At 39.3% G+C, this 18506-nt stretch overlaps 1 protein-coding gene across 1 annotated transcript in view; it reads left to right on the top strand.

Moving 5' to 3' along the window:
• LOC110956566 (A disintegrin and metalloproteinase with thrombospondin motifs 7) overlaps window positions 1-18506 on the top strand; it is a 147151-nt gene that overhangs the window by 96215 nt on the left and 32430 nt on the right. Inside the window, exons 20-23 of the mRNA XM_051936592.1 lie at window positions 137-289; window positions 1376-1549; window positions 4704-4850; window positions 5931-6093. Coding sequence (XP_051792552.1) covers window positions 137-289; window positions 1376-1549; window positions 4704-4850; window positions 5931-6093 — 637 coding nt within the window. The remainder of the gene's footprint in view (window positions 1-136; window positions 290-1375; window positions 1550-4703; window positions 4851-5930; window positions 6094-18506) is intronic.

Genomic DNA, 18506 nt, shown 5'->3' with positions numbered 1-18506 from the left:
AGTGCACACCCACACAGATAAAAACAACTTAGGATTTGCATTTTTATCCATGAGAGTTGTGGTGCCCCCTGGAGTCGTCTGTGCGTTCTACCCTGACGTCATGAGTTAAAAGGGCTGTTCTTGTGTTTGTGGACAGTGTTCCACCACTTGTGGTCTGGGGGCTATCTGGAGAACTTTGGCTTGCAGCACCGGATCAGAGTCTGACTGCGATCCGGCCAAGAGGCCTGCCCCGGCCCAGCGGTGTTACCTGAGGCCCTGCTCTACCTGGAAGGTTGGGGAGTGGAGTAAGGTGAGGCTGCTCAGTACAGAATACCACCAAAAGCAGGGTAGATATGATGCTAATTGGTGTATGAGAGGTTTCTATGGCTTTTCCCCTGAACATTGCTGGATTTTTATGCTTTACCATGACTTTAAAAATTCTCTTGTGTTGTTAAAACTTGTATTTAGTTGTAGTTTATTTGGTTTTGGCCCATTTTTTGTCATTTTATGTGGTGGCTGTAGGGATGATCATGTTGGCTGTTCCAGGCTGAAATAGTGCAGCAGCTATTGGATGGATTTGTTTGTCAAATATTTATTGTTAACCACAGCTGTCCTTTGTCTTTCTAAGCAGTTCTTTGCAGGCATGGCATGCTTAACATTGCTGTGTCATTAATCTGTTAAAGTGGCAGCATTTTGCCACAGATACGAGTCATTTTCACATTAAGCTTCTCACTGTTTCATTTTGACATAAAATTATAGACAAAATCACTTTATGCGCCCAATATTTGTCCTGCATGCAGAGTTAGTTGCAGACTGAACTGTATCAAATGACGTAGTGCATAATAATGTACTGATAAACACAAGACTAAGTCTACGTCTTATATGTAGCAGGTGATTTAACTGCAGCTGGTGAACTGTGACTGTTTTAAAACTTTCTAAAGTCAAGAAAAGTACAGGAAGTGAGACTTGCTGTTTTCTTTTTGCCTCTGGTATTCAAATGCATCAGTAAATGGAAAACAAACTTTAGATTAAACCTTTATTGATCGTGCAACGGGGAAATTTTCGAATTCCTATTCCTGGTAAATGTCAACATGTTAGCATTTAGCTCACAGCAGTGTTTCACCTTCTAGTTACTTTGCAGGTTTTTGTGTAAAACTGAAAATGATGAGCGATTAAAGGTTACCAGGAAGTGAGCTGGTCAGAGAGATGAGTGTTTCTTGTTTAGAAGTCATCTTGGATTTTTATTGATTTTCGTGTTCTGATACGTTTTTAGTCATTCAGGTCAGAGGTTGTCCATCAAGCTGCTGTTAGTGTTCCTCAGTCTTTGCTTAGACTCAGTCACATCCGAACTGCAGCTTCTCAAACCGTCTGAATAACAATTGTTTTTTTCCTCCAGTGCTCCAAGAGCTGTGAAGGCGGCATCACATTAAGAGACGTTCATTGTTTTGACCTGAGGGATCAGAGGCCCCTGCGACCTTTCCACTGCAGAGCCATGTCCTCCAGACCACAAACCCAAATGCCCTGCAACCTTCAGCCATGCCTGCAGTGGTACGCCTCCTCCTGGGGTCAGGTGAGCAGAGCAGAAAATGAGAAACGCTGTGAAATATGCAAAGTGTGTTCTCTGGTTTCCATAGACTGTATATAAAGATGGACGTAGCATCTGGCTTAAAAAATGAAGCCCACCCGGAAGTGTCAAAAACTTGCATTATCACGGCGTCCGCTAGGGTTGGCTCCAAAAAGCTTTTTCTCCATAGACCCCGATTCATTTTTGGAAAAAATAAAATTTGATAGACTGATGTTCTACAGCTCAGGATTTTTTCCCCGTTAGTTTTCATGGTCAAAATGAGAGATCAGGTGGCCGATCTTAAAATAAATCAATTCTGAATTTTAAATAAATCGTTAAAGTTGGCGGAGCCAGGGGGCGTGGCTACACACGTGGACAAAATTGTTGGTACCCCTCAGTTAAAGAAGGAAAAACCCACAATTCTCACTGAAATCACTTGAAACTCACAAAAGTAACAATAAATAAAAATTTATTGAAAATTAAATAATCAAAAACAGCCATTACTTTTGAATTGTTGATTAACATAATTATTTAAAAAAACAAACTAATGAAATAGGACTGGACAAAAATGATGGTACCTCTATAAAAGATTGAAAACTATTTGACCAGAGTGACATGATTAACTCAGGTGTGTCATTTAATTGACATCACAGGTGTTTCCAAACTCATAATCAGTCAGTCTGCCTATTTAAAGGGAGACAAGTAGTCACCCTGCTGTTTGGTGAAAAGGTGTGTACCACACTGAACATGGACAACAGAAAGCGAAGGAGAGAATTGTCCCAGGACATCCGAAAAAAAATGATAGACAAACATCTTAAAGGTAAAGGCTATAAGACCATCTCTAAACAGCTTGAAGTTCCTGTGACAACAGTGGCTCATATTATTCAGAAGTTCAAGACCCACGGGACAGTAGCCAACCTCCCTGGACGTGGCCGCAAGAGGAAAATTGATGACAAATTGAAGAGACGGATCGTTGGAATTGTATCCAAAGAGCCCAGAGCAACCTCCAAAGAAATTAAAGGTGAACTCCAAGGCCAAGGTACATCAGTGTCAGATCGCACCATTCGTCGTTGTTTGAGCCAAAGTGGACTTCATGGGAGACGACCAAGGAGGACACCACTGCTGAAAAAAACTCATAAAAAAGCCAGACTGGAATTTGCAAAAATGCATGTTGACAAGCCACAAAGCTTCTGGGAGAATGTCCTTTGGACAGATGAGACCAAACTGGAGCTTTTTGGTAAGGCACATCAACTCTATGTTCATAGACTCAAAAACCAAGCATACGAAGAAAAGAACACTGTCCCTACGGTGAAACATGGAGGAGGCTCAGTAATGTTTTGGGGCTGCTTTGCTGCATCTGGCACAGGGTGTCTTGAAAGTGTGCAAGGTACGATGAAATCTGAAGACTATCAAGGCATTCTGGAGAGAAATGTGCTGCCTAGTGTCAGAAAGCTTGGTCTCAGTCGCAGGTCATGGGTCTTCCAACAGGACAACGATCCAAAACACACAGCCAAAAACACCCAAGAATGGCTGAGAGAAAAGCGTTGGACTATTCTAAAGTGGCCTTCTATGAGCCCAGATCTGAATCCCATTGAACATATGTGGAAGGAGCTGAAACATGCCATTTGGAGAAGACACCCATCAAACCTGAGACAACTGGAGCTGTTTGCTCATGAGGAGTGGGCCAAAATACCTGTTGACAGCTGCAGAACGCTCATTGACAAATACAGAAATCGTTTAATTGCAGTGATTGCCTCAAAAGGTTGTGCAACAAAATATTAAGTTATGGGTACCATCATTTTTGTCCAGGCCTGTTTCATTAGTTTGTTTTTTTAAATAATTATGTTAATCAACAATTCAAAAGTGATGGCTGATTTTGATTATTTAATTTTCAATAAATTTTTATTTATTGTTACTTTTGTGAGTTTCAAGTGATTTCAGTGAGAATTGTGGGTTTTTCCTTCTTTAACTGAGGGGTACCAACAATTTTGTCCACGTGTGTATACTCGATAGACAGCAACAGAAGCCTCTGCGGTAAAATGTGGTCGGGATAAGAGAGTCCTCAGCCAATCCTGCCCCTAGTTGCTCTCCGGTCCAGTCTGTTTGATGACGCTTTTTACATCACTGGCTCCAAAAAATCCAAAACGGCGACCAGGAAGTAGCAAAATCCAGGCTTCATTTTCTCGGCGTTGAAACCAACGGGTGACGTCACGGTTAGTTTACGCCTGCTGGTTTCTAAATGGGTCAAGATGGAAGGTAAAGTACGCTAAGAATGACATGCTGGATGAAAAATACTCAAGTTTACTGAAGTGTTCAGTTTAATTGTCCCGTTAGGATTCCTCATCATATGCAATATTAAATGCTAGATGGAAAAATTTATTTGACACGTCCCCTATGGATTTTTAAATAAATGATGGCTTGACCGTCTCTTGAAAAATACATTTTCCAACTCCTGCACAATTTTTAATGGAAAAATGCCGTAATATGTAGAACAATACTGTAATTTTTGTTGTATTTAATTCTTGAAAAGAATACAGTTTTTCCCAGTTAAATGTACATATTATTGTGCTGGTGACGGAAACGTGCTGCAATATTTAGAGCATTTATTACATGCAAAAAAGTTTGTTTGTTTGTTTCCAGTTTGTTTCCAGTCAAATTGATGTAGTTTTGTGTTAATAACAGACATATGCTTTGATATTTATGACAATTTAACCATAATTTTTGCTAAAAATACACATTTAATGTTAAATACAGCAACTTTTGTGCTGATGATGGAAAATTGCTGTAATATTTATAACAAATTTACACAAGCTTTATTTTATGTGGTTATTTTCATGTCAATTTAAAAATAAATATAATGGTTAAAACTGTTTTTTACGGTAAAATATGGAATGAAGCACTTTGAACTCTAAAATCAACACATTTCTTTACTGTAAATGTAGAAATGCTTTCCTGTCATTTTACGGTAGCATTCTGGTGACCGAAGCTGCCGGAATTTTACCGTAAAAACTCCTTTTTTTTTTTTTTTACAGTCTAGGTCGCTGGAAATCATTATCTTCTCTCAAACATGTCCTTTGGATTGTGTTTCATGTCCTCAAAATCAATCGAACACGGACGTTCACAGGTTCCTGGAGTTGTTTTTGTGTGTCGTGTTGTTCAGTGCTCTGAGGTGTGTGGAGGAGGCGAGCAGCAGCGGATCGTCACCTGTCCAGAGGACGATCGATGCGACAGAGACGTCCAGCCGAGCAGCATCCAGCCGTGTAACACCCAGCCGTGTGCTCAGTGGCTGACGGGATCCTGGGGACAGGTCGGTACTCCTTCATTACTGAAGCTCGACCGGATCCGTGGATCGATTTCATGAAAAATTCCCTTTCATTTACCGGGTTTGTTTTTGCCACCAGAGGGACAAATGGAGCTCAGGGATTTTTTTTTTAATCCTCGTGTCATCCTGCGGGTCGAATTGACGGTGATTACATATATATCAGTAAAACTTCAAATATTTTCTTTAAGACATTCACAAAAAAAATATCAACCAAAATCCAGCAAATTTCGCTGGATTTTGGGTGTTTTTTTTTTTTTTGTGAATGTCTTAAAGAAACATTTTTTTTAAACTTTTCTTTATTTACACCAAAAAATGTTCAAAAATGTGTCTTTTTTTTGTTTTATTTGTGTCATTTGTCTGATTTTTGTCATTTTGTGTCTCATTTTTGTTGTTTTTTTTGTCTGACTTTTGTCATTTGCCTCATGTTTTTGTTGTTTTGTTTGCCAGAAATGTTGAAAGTGTGAACATCAGAAGTTTCACTGTAAACATATGTTTTTTTCACATGTTTTCAAACTTTAAGACGGGTCAGTTGCTTAGTCTTTAAAATGTTGACCTCCAATGAGCTTCCAGCAAAGGTTTGGACCTGGAGGTCAGGGAGGTGGTGGAGCAGGGTGTCGTTATTTACAGAGTTAAAAGCTGATGAAAAGTCCATGAATAAAACCCTTGTGTATGGATGTGTGGTGCTGGTGTTTCCACTTCAGGATCTGTTCATGTCACTTCAGACAAAAACCAGAATCAGAAAAGCTTTCATTACCAAATTAGTTCATGCACAGAAGGAATTTGATGTGGCGAGTAGAGATGCTTAGCAGTACTGAACAACAAGACAGTAAAAGAATAAATATAGAATCTAAATCTGAGAAATTCTAAATGAAATGCTCCATGTAGAAAGAGAAGTATTAGAAGTACAGTGTAAAAAGGACATGGATTTGCCTAAACCAGGGTAATTGAACTACAAATTCAAGATTTTGTTCTGATGTGGCTGAATAATGAACAAACTGCAGAATAAATGTGAATTTTTTTGGCATTTAATACGTTTTCTGTCCGTTTTTCCATCCTCTCCTGCAGTGTTCGGCCTCCTGCGGCGGCGGAGTTCAGCATCGACTCATCAAATGCGTGGACACCAAGGCCGAGGCGGATGAAGAGGTGGATCAGGACCGGTGTGACCACGAGCCGCCGCCTGACAGCAGCAAAAAGTGCAACCTGCAGGAGTGTGAGAGCGCCCCCTCTGGTGAGTACCTGGAAGCACTTCTTCAGCAGTGAAGCAAAGGATTTGTGTGATTAATCAGCCGATCTGCTAGCCTAGCCGCGCTAGACAACCCACGGCAACGAATTTAATTCTCTGCCAGGGTGGGTCTAGTTACCCTCCATAAGGCTCGAGGCTGGATTCTCCTAAAACTGGCCGGACCAATCACCATGAAGTGTAGAGTCAGAAGGCGGGCGTAACTAAGTGACGACAGAGGCGCGACGATTCTGACAGAAACAACCGGCGCACAATAAACAGTTATCTTTGGACTGGCTATGGCCACAGCCCTTAAAGATTTGAAGCTAAAATTCAACTTGAAAGATAAACAAAGGACGGCACTGAAGTGTTTCATTGAGAAGAAAGACGTATTTGGACTTATGCCGACGGGATATGGCAAATCCTTAATATACCAGTTGGCTCCGCTGGTTGGGAAGCTAATGGGACTTAGCCACAATCCGCCAGTGCTCTAGGAACTACGTCAGCCTATTTGTTGCGCTGATTGGTTGTATACCTACCCAACTGCTGCAGAGTGATTTGATAGACAACTTTTTAGCCCGCCTCCCTCCCTGTCGAGCGTTCCTAGACCCTTGTGCCTTCAGAACATGGGTCTAGCGCGGCTAGGCTACCGATCTGCCGTTTATCTTCAAGTCCTCGCTGGGTTTTGTGTTGTTTATGTGATTGTCATGATTGCACAGAGCAATTAAGGGCTGATAATTGCTCTCCTGATTGTGAAGCTGGAGTTATTAGTGTTTTGCTTCAGGCAGCGTCAGGATTTGCTCTGCAGACTGACACTGCAACATCTATAAGAACACCCAGATGTTCCAACCTAAACTACAGAACAGAGTTACATTTTCATCTCAAGAGTGACAGATTTGCTCTTTTTTAAACATTTCTATGTTCTGTCAGTGCAAAATCAGTGATCAGGAGATGGATAAAAGATCAGATGGATTTTATTTGTTTCAAAGAAATTTAATGGCAGATCAATTAGAGAAACAGGTTTAAGAATCTGTTGTTCTATTAAAATGTCTGTGTTGTACATGTCTTATAAAGTGCGATGGCAAATTAGGAAAATTGGACAAATATAAATAAAATTCTATGCTGAATTCATGCCTGTATAATTTAATATACAGTATAAGAAGTAAATGCATCTTTTTCCTGTCACACACTAGATCTCTGAGCATCTTTAATGAACCAGCATTTGACTCCTGTTTCTCTGTTTTTTCTTCTTAGTTTGACTTAATGTGCTGATTTAATTTAACTGGTGCTCCAGGCCTCCAAAGTCAGAACTGCAAGGAACACATTTAAATATTCATACTTTGTTTTAAGCACAATCTGAGCGATTTGAGGAAACACACACTACCGTTCAAAAGTTTGGTTTCACATAGAAATGTCCTTATTTTTGAAAGAAAAGCAGTTTTTATCCAATGAAGATCACATTAAATGAATGATAAATCCAGTGTCGACATAGTTAATGTGGTAAATGACTATTGTAGCTGTAAACAGCTGATTTTTAATGGAATATCTCCATAGGGGTACAGAGGAACATTTCCAGCAACCATCACTCCTGTGTTCTAATGCTACATTGTGTTAGCTAATGGTGCTGAAAGGCTCATTGATGGTTAGAAAACCCTTGTGCAGTTATGTTAGCACATGGATAAAAGTGGGAGTTTACATGGAAAACATGGAATTGTCTGGATGACCCCAAACTTTTGAACAGTAGTGTATTCTGAAGTATTTTGGACAATTTTTGAGTCAGTTTGGAGAAGTTTCAAGGTATTTTGGACCAGTTTAGAATCAGACTGGACCATTTTTGCCTGCTCTCTGGTGAGTTTTAATCGTTTTTTGTAATTTTGGGTGAGTTTTTAATCAATTTACACGCTTTGAGTCATTGTGGATGATTTTGGAGTTGTTTTAGACCATTTTTGAGACAGTTCGAAGATGTTGTAGACATTTTGGACAAGTATTGAATCCTTTAGGACATCATTGGAGTCATTTTTAGACAACCTGGACAGGTTTTAAGTTCTTTTGGACTGTTTTTGAGATGTTTCAGTCAAGTTATCATGCTAGACAAATGGTGAGTCACTGTGGACAAATTTGAATGTTATGTTAGCACGTGAATAAAAGCGTGGGTTTTGATGGAAAACATGAAGTGGTAACATAACATGAATTACATAAATACATGTTAATTGTCAAACTTAGAATATAAAATTATGACTTCTGTCTTTAAAAATGACAAACAATAGTGACTCCAGAGTCAGAGAAAAATGCATTTTTTCTTTGAATTCTTTGACGAAAGATAAGAAAGCAAACAAGCCAGTCCAGACATCTCTGAAAGAAAACATCAAATGTTTCAAAAGATGTTTGGAATAAATGGAGGTTACGGGAACTGTGGAGCTTCATGTTTACCTTCAAAGGGACGACAGTTCTGGTCACGGTGCATTTCATCTCATTAAAAGATGACTGCTACGGTCGTTGTTCAGATTTCTTCTTGACCTGTTCAGCTTTTGGGAACATGACTTTCAGTCGTTTCTGCCTTTTTGGTTCAGAATCTTGGGTCAGTGGTTTTGAGCACCTCTCAAGCGTGAACTCATTTCACTTTTAAACTGAGCCGTTCAGACTGAACTCTGCTGGTTTGTCTTGGAACAGTTGGTTCTTCTTTGAATCCTGGTTTTCAAGGGTGCTTTAGTGGAATATTAGAGTTCTGAATGCAGAGAATTGGTAAGAACTGCACTTTACTTTTTAATTTCATGATTTCAATACAAACTGTGAACCCAAAGGTTTTACCAGATGATTTATTCTGTTATTCTCACCAGTTACCTTTGAATGTTGTAAAGGCTTTAGAAATATGTACTAAAATCCGTTTTTCATCGTACTGGTGAGAAATTTATCATTTGAATTTTTAATTAACCTTTGGAGTCTTTCCAGTCACAAACCACTAAATGAAGCACTTTTTTTTTTAAGTGTAGCCTTTGGTTTTGAAGAAATACACTTTCACGTTTGTCTTGCACTGGAAGTTTTAAATTCAAATTGCCTTTCACTTCCTTTAACCTTGTTTTATATAATGTGAGCTTAAAGCAGCACACATTTTCATACAGCCCCGGTATTTTTATCGTATACGACCGTATTTATACATATGTGCTTAGTTTAGGCAGTGTAACTTAAAAATCATCCTTCAGTCCTGTTTATCATCATTTTCTCCTCCATTGTTGTCATCTCCAGTCCTGTATTCCGTCCATTTAGTCCATTTGTTCTTCCTGCAGTCTCAGTTCGACTTAGTTTTTCCATTACGTAAATTTCCTCAGTAATTTTCAACCATTGTTAATTTGTTAATTCGTTATAGCTTTTTTTTTTTGACCTGCCACTAGCAGCATTTTAACTAAATATCTGTCATTTACTATCACACTCTCTTCAGAGAAACTACAGCGATAAAGCCCACCGTAACTCAAAGGGATCTGAGAACCCGTTATCTGTTGTGGCTCTTCACATACAAAACAGTTATTTTCTGACTTTACCAGAAACATGTGAGATATCTACTACATGTAAGTTCTCCACACCCTCGCCAACATTTCTGACCTCGGGTTACCCGTTCTGTAGCCTCGGTTTTTAGTTTGCAGTGATGGATTTTGGCTCCCCCTGCAGGCACACTGGCTCATTTCACATAAGAAATCATGAAGACATGCCAAACCTCCTGCATGTGATTGCTGAGATCTCACCATCTATAGTTTGTTTGCACAGGCTGGACGTTCTCTGCCCAAAGTGTCAGCTCTTTAAATTGAAAGGGGATTTATTGTACCTTGGTCTGCAGATCTTTCATTTCTTGGTTTATTATTTTCAAAGCCTGTGATTCAAGTGATTGCAGCAGGAGTTTGATTAGAGGACGTACACAAAGGAAAAGGTCTGACCTTAAAGTAACAATCTGGAGGCAAAGTTTCAATTTGCGCTGATACTGGCTGTTGTTTGGGCTGCTGTCGATTGGAGAGTGACTGTTTCCACACATCAGTGACGATATCGACCGAAACATCAAACAGAAGCAAAAACCAAGACCTTTAACATGAAAAGCTGAAATGCTTGTAATTTGAAAGAGCTAGTAAATGACATAAGGAAATGTATAAAATTATAGAGGGACTCAGATGAGATATATCCACTTTGTATCTGCAATTTTTAACTGATTCTACATCAACCAATCAGACGATTTGTTTTGGATTTTAAAAAATTTGCAACAAGAAATACCAGAGAAAGTTTTAAAGGACAGATAAATCAACAGAGAAATAAATAAAAATCTATCAATCAGTCAGTGATGATCTATGAAGAGCTTGAGTTAAAAGGTAAATCTTTAGTTTGCTTTCTGAAGATCAAAGTTCTCTGCTGGCCTCAGGTCTTCAGGAAAGCTTTTCCAGATATGGAATCCATAAAACATTCTGGGCTTTTGTTCTGACTTTGGGTATAATTAAAAGACTAGAACCAGAAGATTTCAGAGATCTGAGGAAGATAAAAGCAAATCCGATAAACGTGTAAGACCACAACCATCTAGAGTTTCGTAAACCAATTAAATGTTGGCGAAATCGATTCTGAAGCGGAGCGTTAGTCCATGCAGAGACTTTCAAACGGCTGTGATTTATGGTCTGTTTCTGGTTTTATCAACGCTTGTGCAGCTGTGTTTTAAAGCAGTTCTAGTTGAGATTTATTCTGTTTGGGGAGACCAAAGAGAGGACCGTTAGAATAATCAGTCATGCAGGGATAAAGGTCATGTCTCTGTATTGGCATGAGAGAGGGACAGTCACACCCTGGTGATGTTCTTTAACTGATAAAATGCATTCTTAGTTACGTTTCTAAAAACAGACTACAAGATAACTCTAAGGTTTTTATCCCCCGCCGGCCGTAGGCACGGAGGTGGATATTAGCGTGGGCACGTCTGTCCGTATGTCCGTCCGTCCGTCCGTATGTCCGTCCGTCCGTATGTCCGTATGTCCGTATGTCCGTACGTCCGCATTTCATTTCCGGAGCATATCTCTGAAACTACTTGAGGGATTTCATTCATATTGCACCCAGGCCATCTCTATATAGTATAGATGTGCCTTTTGGGGTGTATGACCTTGACCTGATTTTCAAGGTCATAGTGATGCACTCCAAATATTTTTTGGTTTCTGGATCATAGCTCACAAACTACTTGAGGGATTTCATTCATATTGCGCACACTCAGCCTGTTGGTAATGTAGATCTGCCTTTTGGGGTGCATGACCTTGACCTGACTGTTTTTTTTTTATTGTAGTGAAGATGTATCATTTTGTAGGTGTATCGTCCAGTATATATTATTTCTTGCACTTAGAGGTAATATATATAAGGCGGGGGATATTTTAAGTGGAGTGTGTTTATTTACCTGTTGGGTTTAATGAATTTTTTGCAGTTTCATACTAAATTTCTCTCTCTGAGTTTAACCACCAGTGACAGACAGAGGTTTCCATAGACTGAAATCTAAAATATAGTTCAAAGGGTGATGGATTGGCCCTGGGTCATCAGGGAACATGGCCATGTAAAGCGGTGTGTCGTCAGCGTAGAAGCACAAATTGAAGTCCCTCCTGATGACGTTTCTAATCGTGCAAAGGTTAAAAATGTAGAAACCCATGCTTCCAAAAAAATCAAAATCATTATGAATTTAATATTTTATTCGTTTTCCAACACAAAGAATGTTTTTTGTTGTGTTTAAACAAACGTGACCCTGTAGTGAATAACAACAAAATAAAGGCAAATGAAAAGAGCCTCTTCTTGGAAAAACAGAAAGTGGAAAATTACTTTTTTATTGTTCTTCATGATAAAAGGCAAGAAAACAAACAAGACGGTAATAACCTGCCTTTTACGAAACACTAAATGATTTGTTTTCAAAAGAGAGATGGAATAAATAGATGTTACAGCACCTCTGAGTTCCAGTTTACCTTCAAAAGAATCACAATATTGAAAACAAAACATTTCATCTTGTGGGAAATAAATTGAATCTTAAAAGGTGAATGCAGTGATTGTTTTAAAGCACTTTTCTTTCCTTCAGAGCCACATACTGAGATGATTCCTGGACAGTTCAATGTACTTTTTTGACCTCCCTCCACTGTTACTACAATGGATTCAATGGATAAATCATCAGCCAACACATTTATGGGCCTGGTTTGTTGGGGAAAATCAGTAGTTTCCACAATGGAGATCAAATATTCTTCACAAAGTTCTTCCAACTCTGCCGCAGAAATTCCCATAAATATGTGACACTTGTTGCTCTGCTTTCAAACCAGCTCCATGGGCTTTAAGTCTGCAGACTCCATGTTTTCAAGTGGACCATCTGGTTCTTTGTTCCTGAGGTAGATGTGGCAGAGCTTGGACTGATGTTCTGGGTCATTATCTGCTGTAGGATGAACCCCTGACCAACTAGGAACATCCCAGAGGGTTCTGCATGGAGCTGCAGAATGCTGTGGTAGTCGTTTAGGTTCAGGGTTCCTCTCATTCCATGTTTTTTAGTTGATGTCACACACTAAAAGATCCAAATAATTACACTAAAATATCCAAAAAATATCCAAAAATTTACCTTAAAGAATCCCCAAATGACACCAAAAGATGGGAAAATTACACTAAGACCCAAGAATTACCACCAAAATGACACTAAAAGATGAAAAATTCCACTAAAAGACACGCAAACGCCACTCAAAGATGCAAAAAGTATCCTAAAAGATCCAAAAATTACCCCCAAAGATCCAATAATGACATTAGAAGATGAAAAAATGACAAAAGATCCGAAAATTGCACTAAAAGATGCACAAAGGACACTAAAAGATCAAAAAAGACTGTAAAAGATGTATAAACCACACTGAAAGATGGATAAATGACCCTAAGAGATGCAAAAATTACCCCATGAGATCTAAAAACGACCTCAAAAGATCCATAAATGACACAAAATGATGGAAGACCAACTGGAAACATCCCAGATGGAGCTGCAGAATGCTGTGGTAGTCGTTTAGGTTCAGGGTTCCTCTCACTCCATGTTTGTTAGTTGATGTCACACACGAAAAGATCCAAAAAATTACACTATAATATCCAAAGAATATCAAAAATTTACCTTAAGAAATCCCCAAATGACACCAAAAGACTGAAAAACTACACTAAAAGACCCAAAAATTACACTAAAAGATGAAAAATTACACTAAGACAAATAAACGACACTAAAAAATGCAAAAATTATTCCAAAAGATCCAATCATGTCATTAGAAGATGAAAAAATGACACTAAAAGATCCAAAAATTATATTAGAAGATACAAAAATGACAAAAGATCCAAAAATTGCACTAAGAAATGCATGAAGGACACTAAAAGATCCAAAAAGACTCTAAAAGATGTATAAACCACACTGAAAGATGGATAAATGACACCTAGAGATGCAAAAATGACCTCAAGAGATCGAAAAATGACCTCAAAAGATCCAAAAGTGACACAAAATGATGGAAGACCAACTGGGAACATCCCAGAGGTTTCTGCAGAATGCTGTGGTAGCCGTTTAGGTTCAGGGTTCCTCTCACTCTGTAGAAGAACCGACCCTGGATCCAGCAGAACAGCCCCAGACCACCACACTTCCTCCCTGTTTGTCAGTTGATGTCACACACTAAAAGATCGTGATAAAACTTTTGACCCATAGTGTATATTAATATCACCACTTACTTGGGAGTTTGACTGTGGCCTCATTTATGACAGATTGTCTTTATTAAAGCAGCACTGTGTAGTAAAAACAACAGTTATCACTTCATAAAATGCTTCCTAAACAGTTACAAAGTGATAAATGAGAAAATGCAGATAAAGCAGTTCAGCACGGATTCTAAATAGAGAACGGATGGCGGCAGCAGCGTTTTTTACCACATGAAGCTGAACTCAGCAGCAGCCCTGAACTGAGCATCCAGCAGCTCTTCCTTAACCCGTTAAGCTTCAGTGTACCGCCGGCGGTACACCTACTAATTTGCATAGGAATTTCAAGAATGTCCGACGGCTGTAAACGCGATTATACAAACACTATACATCCATGGAAAGCTTAGATTCTCATGAATCCGCCGGTATAAACCACTTTCAGATGTGATTACCACAGCGGGTAATATAAACACATTTCTCCAACAAACAACAAAAATTTAAAGGGACACATAAAGGGCATAACTCACCTTTGGACGGTCTTTTACCGGTCAACGATGAAAATAATCCACAAAAACCGGCCATCATCCAAGAGTAGTCATCCAGACAATACTATCAAGTATCATATTTTGTCCAAAACATGTCTAGAAATAAGTAAATAATCCACAAATAGCTCGGCTCTGTGCGCATCCACGCGGTGCATGGTGGCGCTGCGCGTTCCATAATTCACTGCATTTTTGTCCATAATTTTATGAAGCATACACATATCCACACGGTCTCGGTCTGAAAATGGTGACTGAAGCCTCTGCTTTCGATTCCAACCGCATTTCAACCAATCAAGTGACTCATCGCTGTCTCCGAAGCCTAAACAGCCAACCGTTGCCGAGACCGATGGATCTGGTGACCCTCATCTCATCAGTAAATCCTGAGCAAATCACTTCGGAGGAAACGTTTGACTGACAGGGCATGTAGCCAATGAGCTGCTGAATAGCAGAGAGGCGGGTTTTAGCGGCTCTGTGTGACTTTTCACACCTCCGGCTCTCCTGCTTTTCTCTGTCTCCTTCTGTGCCTCTGATTCAGATCAAGATCCACACTGAAGCTTATCTGAATTGATTTTTTGAGTTCTTTATGAGTTTTTGGAGTGAAAATAGTGTGAAAAAGGGCTGATAAACGAACATATACCATTTTTTCACAGGGTGTACATAGGGTGTCCAAAATTGACATAATTGGGCATATTAGTACAAAAACATGTGAAACACTCATTTCTTGTAGTATTGCTCTGAAATTTTGTCCTGAACTATGTAAGACCCCAGGCTGTTGCCTTTTTGTGTTTCAAGCTGTCACAGTGCTGCCACACTAATTTTCAGGTGTTGTATTAGGGAAAACATTTAAGCGAGAATAAAATTCATCCTAATTCAGTGTGTTCCAACATAAATAATTCTGTGCCAGTAGCACCTAGAGTAATTCTGACTGCACTGGGTGAAAATTCAGGTTGTCAGCTTACAAAGGAGACCCCAACCATGCCTGTACTCCAAACAGTTCAAGAACAGCATTCAATTTACTTTCTGTACATCTTCAGTAGAAATTTCAGGCGAAAATTGACCGCAGCTTATGTCTCATTGCAGGACCAGTGGAAAGACTGACTGCAGCGGCCTCAAAGCATTCTTTGTTAACCAGGCACGCACAAGACAGGCTGGAACATTTTTTTTTTCAAACTTAGACAAGAAGAAGACATTTGCGATCAAAGCAACTATTCACAGCAGGAAAATTACAGGGTGCGCGTTTTCCATCAAACACGTCATTCATGGCCTGGCATTTACACTTTAGATTTCGACTCTGTTGTCCTTCATCACAAAACCTTTCGCTTACAGTCGATGGAAGTTTATCTCTGGCTCTGATTTGTGGCTTTCTCTGAGAAGGTTTTGTATTTGAAGCCAGAGGTTATCTGCAGACAGCATGTTGTCGGTGCTTCTTTATGCTCAAACGTTCCTCACAGCTCAATATTCAATGAATACCAGTGAGTCCATTATGATCAGTCAGAGGTGGCACAAATAACATCGATTATCTCCTATAATCCTACTGTGCATTGAACTCCTTCTTGCCTTCAGAACTCGTAAAATTCTTTGTGGCAAAGACTTAACAAGCTGCAGGAAACATTCCTCAGACATTTTGGTCCATACTGACATGACAGCATCACACAGTTGCTGCAGATTAGTCTGCTGCACGTCCATGATGGGGATCTCCAGTTCCACCACATCCCAAAGATGCTCTGTTGCAGGAGAGTCCAACTCATCTTAGTTTAGGATCCACATTCAGGCTGGACCAGTAAAATCACAGCATAATAACCTCTAAATAACCACAGCTCCTAATGCTTCCTTTGGTTTAGTGCAAAAAGTTTATTCTGAAAATGTTCACACTTAAGGAATTCTCTTTTTTTTTCAAAGAAAAATAAGTTCAGTTTCATCGTCATCCATCCTCAGTTTATCATTTCCACATTACAACTTCCAGATCAGAGCGTCTACAAAGGAACACATTTAGTCACCTGGAACTGAACCGTTTAATATTTTACTTTAAAAAAGACAAAATATTACAAAAACGAGGCACACAACGACAAACGAGAGAAACAGAATGGCAAAAAAATGAGACAAACGACATGAAACAATAAAAAAAGAGACAAATTAGACAAAAGAAATGGACACAAAATGACAAAAGCGAGGCACAAAACGACACCCAAAAATGAATAAAGCAAAACACTTCATGACAAAAAAGACGAAAAACACAAGCGAGACAAAAAGGAAACGCAAAACGACAAAAACGTGAGACAAACGCTAAAAGCCAGACAGAAAAAGATATTACAAAGATGAGACACAAAATGACAAAAGAACAATCTACTAGTATTTACTTTCTGATCAAAACAATTTGTCATGGTCCAGAAATTATTTGCTAACCCATCTCTAGTTTAGGCGCGTTGTGCTTTTAGACATGGTCTTTTTTTTTGGTTCTGGAACATTTTCTGCAAAGCCTAGAGGTGGAAAATCTGAGCAGATCAGCATTTTCTGAACTAGTCAGAACAGCCTATCTGACATTAGTAAACATTCAAAGTCACTTAAATCCCATTTCTTCCCCATTCTCATGCTCGGTTTGAACGTCAGCAGCTCGTCTACGTGCGTAAATACATTGAGTTGCTGCCTTGTGATTGGCTGATTAGATATTTGCGTCAACAAGCAGTTGAACAGATAAACCTATGGGTGAATAAGATGATAAATGAAGAGTCAGTTCTCATTGTAGGGTATTAGTGGCTGTGGCCTGAAGGTGCAAACAAACAATAATTTAAAAATAAAGTGTTGTTGCTTGCACCTTCAGGACCCAACAGCAAACGAAGCAGGTGCTAATAATGTTTTGGCTTATCAGCGTCTAACATGTTTTGCAGATTAAAAATAAAGTTTATTTAACTACCTCTCCCTGATGGAATAAATTCTAATGCGAGATAAGTGGCAACAATGTGCAACAAATGTTAATCCCAGCTCCTTCTGTAATTGAACAAACATTTGCACTTTTTCATTACATTTTCTGATGTATGCCGCAGCAGTTTGTTGGCATTTCTGCGTTTTATACTGTATCAGATGCAGGATCACAGTGTTCCTCTGAGGTCAGCCTGTAGCCGTCTGAATGCCAGCCCCGCTGACATTTGGAAGGCATGGAGTTCTAAAAGTGTTATCGTTAATATGTGAGGCGTGTGATAACCGACCACGTGTGTGACCCTCCATCGCTGTTAGTAAATAGTTTGTGTATTTTTCTCTCAACAAGGTAATCAGATGCTTGGAAATGCTTTTTTTCCTCCCTGTTCTCATGCAGTCAGATCTCACACTGGAGGACGTGTGCTCAGCTCACAGTATTCCAAATGTGATAAATCATGATGTTCGTCTTTAAGAGCTTTAGATAAGTTCTATTCTTTAAGAAGGTAAAGGAATCAGGACATTGACTCTCGAAGGCTACACTTCATGGTTTGTAGCTTTTTTTTATTTTTTTATGTGCCTCTGCTCCGTTGAAAATACGTTTGTCCTTCAGTGTGTTCTCTGAGGTTGTAAAGACCCCATCCAGTGAAATTTGACCTTTCTACCTTGTTCCCGTGTCGATGCGGTGCGCTTTATGTGCTGGAAGACGCCTCGGGACCAAAATAAGCCGTCAGCACCACGGCTCAGCATTTCCACCTTGAAAATGTACCATGACGGACTAACGCGAGGTGAATATATAGAGAACGCTCATTTTTACAGAGCGAGCTTTGAAATCATGTGAACAACTCAAACAGGAACTTAATCTACCAAATAGTAACTTTTAGAAATATTTGCAATTGAGACACTTCCTCCAAAAACAGAGATCCCACCAAGGTTGAAGAACTGCTCATGTCCTCTACAGAGGAAGAATCAGAAAGGCCTGATTTCATAAATATATAAAGCCTTACAGTATGAATCCAATGTCAGTAATGTGGATGTTAAACCAGAAACCAATTCTGAAAAAGAATAACGATGCAGGAGGTCTGACCCTGCAGGCTGACAGAACTGGTTCCTCAGATTTGTTCAGTATGAAACATCAGAAGTCTTAGTGTTTTTTTTACTGCAATCACTACATTTTCTTTACTTTTTTAAAAAGCAAACGTTTTATTTACTCCACGTAGGTAAAACGGATGATGTACAAACCCGCTCTGTTCATATCACGCTACCTTCACTCATAAATAATGTAATACCTCCTTT

Source organism: Acanthochromis polyacanthus, chromosome 2 (assembly GCF_021347895.1).
Source record: "Acanthochromis polyacanthus isolate Apoly-LR-REF ecotype Palm Island chromosome 2, KAUST_Apoly_ChrSc, whole genome shotgun sequence".
Classification (NCBI taxonomy): Eukaryota; Metazoa; Chordata; class Actinopteri; family Pomacentridae; genus Acanthochromis; species Acanthochromis polyacanthus.
The sequence above is the reverse complement of the archived record's forward strand: the minus strand, read 5'-3'. Positions and strand labels throughout refer to the sequence as shown.